Raw genomic sequence first — 7,611 nt, 5'->3', positions numbered from 1 at the left:
GCTTGCAGCAATAGCAGGTCCTTAACCTACTGAGCATGGCCAGGGATCAAACCATATCCTCATTGATACTAGTTGGGCTCTTAACCCACTGAGCCACAACAAAAACTCGAATGCATGTATCGTTTTAAACTGAGTTTTGTCTGGACACATGTCCAGGAGTGGGCTTGCTGGAACATATTTTAGTTTTGTATTTAGTTTTCTGAGGAATCTTCATACTGTTTTCCATGGTGGTCGTACCAATTTACATTCCCACCAATACTGAAGAAGGGTTCCCTTACCTCCATACCCTTTCCAACATTTGTTAGTAGACTTATTAGCCTACTAATGATGGGCATTCTGACTGGTGTGAGGTGGTACTTCATTGTAGTTTTGATTTGCATTTATCTAATAATTAGAGATGTTGAGCATCTTTTCATGTGCCTACTGGCTATCCAAATGTTGTCTTTGGAGAAATATTTATTTAGGTCTTATGCCCACTTTTCGATTGGGTTGCTTGTTTTTTGTTGAGTTGGAGGAGCTGTTCTTATATTTCGGAAATTAAGCCCTTGTCAGTTTCATCATTTGCAAATATTTTCTTCCATTTTGTAGGTTGTCTTTTTGTTTTGTTCATGGTTTCCTTTTCTGTACAATAACTTGTAAGTTTGACTAGGTCCAATTTGGTTTTTTTCTTTTTAGGGCCACAACTGCAGCATATGGAGTTCCCCAGACTAGGGGTCAAATTGGAGCTGTAGCTGGAGGCCTACAATACAGCCACAGCAATGCAGCATCCAAGCTGCAGCTACAACCTACACCACATTTCACGGCAATGCCGGATCCTTAACCCATTGAGCAAGGCCAGGGATCGGACCCACGTCCTCATGGATACTAGTTTGGTTTATTAACCACTGAGCCATGATGGGAACTCCTGTTTCTTTTTATTTCTATTGCTTTGTGAGAATGACCTAAAAAAATTTGTACAGTTTATGTCAGATAATGTTTTGCCTATGTTCTCTTCTAGGAGTTGTATGGTGTGGTGTCTTATGTCTAAGTCTTTAAACCATTTTGAGTTTATTTTTGTTCATGGTGTGTTGGTATGTTCTAGTTTCATTGATTATAAACTTGTACTAAAATTTTTTCAGAGGGAACATATCTAAACATAATAAAAGCCATTTGTGACAAACCCACAGCCAATATAATAATCAATAGAGAAAAGCTGAAAGCCTTCCCACTAAAATGTGGAACAAGACAACGATGCCCACTCTCACCACTTTTATTCAAATAGTATTGGAAGTCTTAGCCACAGCAATAAGAAAAACAAAAGAAATAAAAGGTACCCAAACTGGAAAAGAAGAGGTAAAATTGTCACTATATACAGATGACATGGTACTATGTATAGAAAACCCTAAAGACTCACACAAAAACTATTCGAACTGATTAAAAAATACAGCAAAGTAGCAGGTACAAGATTAACTTTCAGAAATCAGTTGTATTTCTGTATACTAACAATGAAATATTAGAAAAGGAATATTTAAAAATACCTTTGAGGGAGTTCCCTTCATGGCTCAGTGGAAACAAATCTGACTAGTATTCATGAGGATATGGGTTCGATCCCTGGCCTCACTCAGTGGGTTAGGGATTCAGCTTTGGCATGAGCTGTGATGTAGTTCACAGAGGCAGCTCATAACCCATGTTCCTGTGGCTGTGGTTTAGGCTGGCAGCTGGGAACTTCCATGTGCTGCAGGTGCAGCCCTAAAAGAAACAAACAAAAAACCTTTGAAAACTGTACCCCCAAAAATAAAATACCTAGAAATCAACCTGACCAAGGAGGTGAAAGACTTATATGCTGAGAACTATAAGATATTAATCAAGGAAATTAAAGAGGATTTAAAGAAATGGAAAGATATCCCATGTTCCTGGATTGGAAAAATTAATATTGTTAAAATGGCCATACTACTCAAAGCAATCTACAGACATAATGCAATTCTTATCAAATTACCCATGACATTTTTCTCAGAACTAGACTAAAAAATCAAAATTTTATATGGAACCATAAAAGACTCAGAATTGCCAAAGCAATCCTGAGGGGAAAAAACTAAGTAGGAGGCGTAAGTCTCTCAGACTTCAGGCACTATTACAAAGCTACAGTGATCAAGACAGTGTGGTACTGTTGCAAAAACAGATGTACAGATAAATGGAACAGAATAGACAGCCCATAAATAAACCCAGTCACTTACAGTCAATTAATCTTCAACAAAGGAGGCAAGAATATAAAATGATAAAAAGACAATCTCTTCAGCAAGTGGTGCTGGGAAAACTGGACAGCTGTATGTAAATCGATGAAACTACCTGCAATTTCTAATTGCTATATGACAGTTGCAACATGTCCATATTCCTCCACATGCTCATTTATTTCTTTGGTGAAAAGCTTATTCAAATATTTTCATTAGGATTAAAAGATTTTTAGTTAAGATGTCGGCCTTCTTATTTTTGAGATGTAAGAGTTTATTGTATATTCCAAATGAAAGTGTTTTCAGATATAGGACATTTTCCTTCAGCCTGAAGTATGGCATTTAACACATCCTATAGTCCAAGTCTTCTGGTGATGGATTATTTCAACTTTTGTGTGTTTAAAAGCATATTTTCATAGATGGCTTTTCTCAGAATAGTCTACTGAGTTTCCAGTATATATCTGTTGTTTGGAGGGTCCTCTGCTGTTTAAGCCCTGATGATTCCCTGCTGCTTTCCTTTTGCATTTTTGCACACAGAAAAATGTAAAGTCACAATCAGCTGTTCCAAGATTCATTTGATAAACATAAGAATGGAGTCATCAGAAGAGTCTGGTTATTATCAAGATATGGGCATAAAGGTTTGAGGCAAAGAGTTGTTAATAGAATTAAAAGAATAGGATCAATTCATAACAGCGAAGACACAGACACAACCTAAATGTCCACTGACAGATGAATGGATTAAGAAATGTGGAACATATACACAATGGAATACTACTCAGCCATGAAAAACAACAAAATAATGCCACAGCAACATGAATGCAATTAGAGATTATCTTACTAAATGAAGTAAGTCAGAAAGAGAAAGACAAATACCATATATCACTTATATATGGAATCTAAAATATGGCACAAATGGACCTATCTACAAAATAGAAACAGACTTACAGACATAGAGAACAGACTCATGTTTGTGAAGGAGAGGGGTGAAGAGAGGGGGATGAAATGGGAGTTTGGGGTTAGTAGATACAAACTATTATATTTAGAATGGATATGCAATGAGGTCCTACTATACAGCAAAGGGTTCTATATGCAGTCTCTTGGGATAGACCTTGATGGAAGATTATATAAGAAAGGGAATGTATATGTATGATTGGGTCATTTTGCTGTATAACAGAAATTGGCACAACACTGTAAATCAATTATATTTTAATTAAAAAAATAAATAAACTTTAAAAAGAGAGTAGGATCAGAGTATTGATGAAGATGTGGCTAGTAAAATGGCCTTGCTAATTTGAATAGAATAGTTTTTTTGTAAAATGTGAGTAGAAAAAAAACACTTATAAATTATTATTTTTAATATATAATCTCAAATATATGTATATGAACTTCAAAAATAAATTAGAGACTAATAAGTTTAGGAATATGTACTTTTTTTTGTCTTTTTAGGGCCATAATTGTGGCATATGGAAGTTCCCAGGCTAGGGGTCAAATTGGTGCTGCAGCTACCACTCAACGCCATAGCCCGGCAATGCAGGATCTGTGGCCATTTGTGACCTGTCTCAGCTCATGGCAACACCAGACCCTTAACCCACTGAGCAAGGCCAGTGATCAAACCCGTGTCCTCATGGATACTAGTGGGGTTCCTACCACTGAGCCACAATGGGAACTATGAGAACTACAAGAATATATACATTTAAACATAATTTATGTAAGTTATTTCCATGTATATTCAAAAGTAGCATTAGTCTTACAGTTTTGTTGATAGTGTTTATTTTTGTCTAGTTTTAGTATTGGTCATAGGCACTTCAATACAAGAAATGAGGCCCGGAGTTCCCTTTGTGGTGCAGTGGTTAGCAAACCCGACTAGGATCCATGAGGTTGCGGGTTTGATCCCTGGCCTTGCTCAGTGGGTTAAGGATCCAGTGTTGCCGTGAGCTGTGGTATAGGTTTCAGACATGGTTCGGATCCTCTGTTGCTGTGGCTCTGGCGTAGGCTGGTGGCTACAGCTCCGATTAGACCCCTAGCCTGGGAACCTCCATTTGCACAGGAAGTGGCCCTAGAAATGGCAAAAAGACAAAAAAAAGAAAAGAAAAGAAAAGAAAAGAAATGAGGCCCAAGTGAAGACTCTTTCTCATTATATATAAATGGACATAAAACAGGAGAATTAGCACAGCATTTCTTCAAATTCTATAACTTTCCTATGTCTTTTTGTGGTTAATCTATTAATCTATTTGGTATCTGCAGTTCTTTTCTAGTAAACTTTGTTAATTGCATTTTCTTGGGAAATTTCCTTTTTTTCTCCAATGCCATTTTTAAAAAATAGAATTTTCAATTTGTCTCCACATATTTAGTTATGTCTCATTTCTTATGAACCTTTCCCCAGAGGAAGGAATAGAGCTTCAAAAGGCCTAGGGGGAAAGAAAAAAACACATTTGCCAAATGGGACAGACTAGGTTCCTGAATAAACCAAAGAGGAGAGCAATTCTGAAGAATGTACTACATATTCGTGTGTGGGGACATGAGTTTTCTTCCCAGTTTCTAAAGGAGATCAAGAGTGGAAAAGAAGAAAAGGGAAGAAGTGACTGCCTACTGCCTGTGGTTAGGCAGGGTAGACAGACTGAGTACCAGAGAAAAGAGTTTTCTCTTCTCAGTGCAGGCGAAACTGAAAAACAAGGGAGCCAGCTGCCAAAGCAAACAGACTGGGTACAGAGAAAATTGACAAGGTAACATTTCCTATCAGGGATAAACTAAATCTCAGAAAATAGAGAACAAAGCACTGTTACACAGGGCTCAGCCTCCTAGTCAAGACCTGGGATCTTTTTTGTTTGTTTGTTTATTTGTTTGCTTTTTAGGGCCACATTTGCAGCAGATGGAGGTTCCTAGGCTAAGGGTTGCAGCTGCTAAGAGTGTAGCAGTTGGCCTATATCGCAGCCACAGCAATGCTGGATCCAAGCTGTGTCTGCCACCTACATCGCAATACCGGATCCTTAACCCACTGAGCAAGGCCAGGGATCAAACCTGTGTCCTCATGGATGCTAGTTAGATTTGTTAACTGCTGAGCCCTGACAGGAACTCCAAGACCTGGGACCTTTACCTCCTGGATTCCAAGCCTGGTTGGGGCAAAGTTATGGGAAATTCACAGCTGTGTTTTTGGGGATTTGAGCCCGGAGACAAGAGCACAAAGTAACCACTCCATCTCTATCTCTTTTCTACAGCGAAATGGAAGAAGCCTCATGAACGTACCTCATTCACCCACACACAGTATGAAGCGTTGGAGGCGCTGTTTGGCTATAACATGTTTCCAGACAAAAATCTCCAGAGAAAACTTGCTTTAAAACTCAACCTACCAGAGTCAACAGTTAAGGTCTGTCTGATCTTTTGAGATGTGTTTGAACCTCCATCCAAAATCACATTCTACCATTCAGCCTGGAAATTCCCTCCAAAACACAATAGTTCCCTTATTCAACATCTACTGTGCACTACTATTGCGCTGGGCATGTTGCATATGATTACTTTAATAGCATCTAGTTTAAAAGGTGAGGAAAACTGAAGGTCAGGAGCAAAGTGACTGGCTCACAGAGTTAGCCCATAGTATAACTGGAATTAGAAATCCAGGGGTCTCATATGATAAATTAGAGAAAGGGTTCTTATCCACATTCCTCACTTAGGGTCTTAACAAGCAAAACTCTGCTGTTTTGTTTATTCACAGCACCACCAATTGGCAAATAACTTTCCCAACCTCTGAATCTGCTAGAGCCCCAAATTTTTGTTAGAATATTCCTTACTTCAAAGTCCTTCTAACATAATCCTTGAAAATCCTTCAGTTCAAATTCCCCACCTCTCCCTAGATCCCTGAACTTGGCTTCTCTTCTCTGGAGTTCAGTATCCTTTCTCTGAACTTCCCAGCACAATCTCTGAAATATACCCCCTTTCTCTGCCTCTTTCTCTGGGGCCCCATCCTGATCTCTCACTGTTTCTATTGACTCCATTTATACCAACTTCTGCTTACCAGAACTCAGTGTCATGACGTGGAGAGGACATGAGGGCTACAATCTGGCTTTTTTTCACCCAGGAGAAGCCTCAAACTCCTTCTCCAGTAACGGACCATAACCTCCTCTCTTCTCCCACTCCCAGATTTGGTTCAGGAACCGGAGGTTCAAAATGAGGAAGCAGCAGCAACAAAAGCAGCAGCAATCACTCAAGCCACCAAACCAGACCCTTCCAGCCAAGAAGACACCCACAGCATCAACTAGTCCTCATTCTTTTTTCCCTGAAGTTTCAGATTCCTCTATCTTCCTATCAACTCGGCCCTTGGGCCCTTTCCAGTGTGCAGGGAATTCTACCATCACTGAGAGTCCTACAAGCGATGTCCAAATGCAAGATCCTCAATTGGAGAGACTAGTGGCTTCAGTTCCTGCTTTATACTCTGATGCCTATGACATAGACCAAATCATGAAACTGTACAGTTTTCCTGATGACAATGAGCTAGACAGTTCTTCATTCCACTCTCTATATCAGTATCTTTCACCAATAAGGCCCAGTTAGAACAGAGTTCCTCTTAGAATCTTTGCTGGATCAGGTGTAGCTTTATCTCCTGAGCAAACCTGGTTCAGTATGACAAGCTGGAGCTTTGCAACCCATAGTCTAAGAGACAGCCTGGAATTCCAAAAGTCCTCCAGTGTGGTATACATTTCAATTTCTCTGATCAAAGCACTAACAAATTCCAGACAGTATAGAAAAGGATCTTCTTGCATCTTGTATATGCCTCTTTCCTTTGTCTTAACCCAAATATCTGGCTTAGTGTTACCTGGATTTCTATGCAAATGTAAAAGCTATTTTCTCCCAAGTGTAGCTCAGTACTACATAATTAGCCCCACAATTCTCCCTAGAGAAGGCCTTTCTAGTCCCTTAGATGGCCAATGAGACTCCAAAATTCTCTCTTCTCAAAACTATCTTTGACATTTTAAAAGAAGGTCGGCAGCCTTTAGGGATCATCCTTACTTTTTTTTTCTTTTTGGCCACACCCACGGCATGTGGAATTTGCCCAGCCAGAGATTGAACCTGAATCACAGCAGTGACAAAGTCTGATCATTAACTACTAGACCACCAGAGAACTCCAGGTGTCATCCACATTTTTTTTTTTTTTTGGTCTCTCTCTCTGTTTTTTTTTTTTTTTCCTGGGGCTGCACCCTCAGCATATGGAAATTCCCAGACTAGGGGTCAAATCAGAGCTACAGCTGCTGACCTATGCCACAGCCACAGCAGCTTGGGATCCAAGCCACATCTGCGACCTATACCACAGCTCATGGCCACACCACATCCTTAACACAATAATCCAACCTGTCCTCATGGATACTAGTCAGGTCCGTTAAATGCTGAGCCATGACAGGAACTCTGTCATCCA

The 7,611-nt window shown here is 39.5% G+C and overlaps 1 protein-coding gene across 1 annotated transcript; it reads left to right on the top strand.

The window, feature by feature from the left end:
• Window positions 6,318–7,318, top strand: ARGFX (arginine-fifty homeobox; the record flags this gene model as incomplete). Its single annotated transcript, XM_013980898.2, is given in 1 exon segment — window positions 6,318–7,318. A coding segment is annotated over 1 exon segment (813 nt), but the record flags the coding sequence as incomplete, so codon positions are not given.

The sequence above is a fragment of the Sus scrofa genome, chromosome 13, assembly GCF_000003025.6.
Source record: "Sus scrofa isolate TJ Tabasco breed Duroc chromosome 13, Sscrofa11.1, whole genome shotgun sequence".
NCBI classification, from domain to species: domain Eukaryota; kingdom Metazoa; phylum Chordata; class Mammalia; order Artiodactyla; family Suidae; genus Sus; species Sus scrofa.
This window is presented reverse-complemented; position numbering and strand designations above follow the sequence as displayed.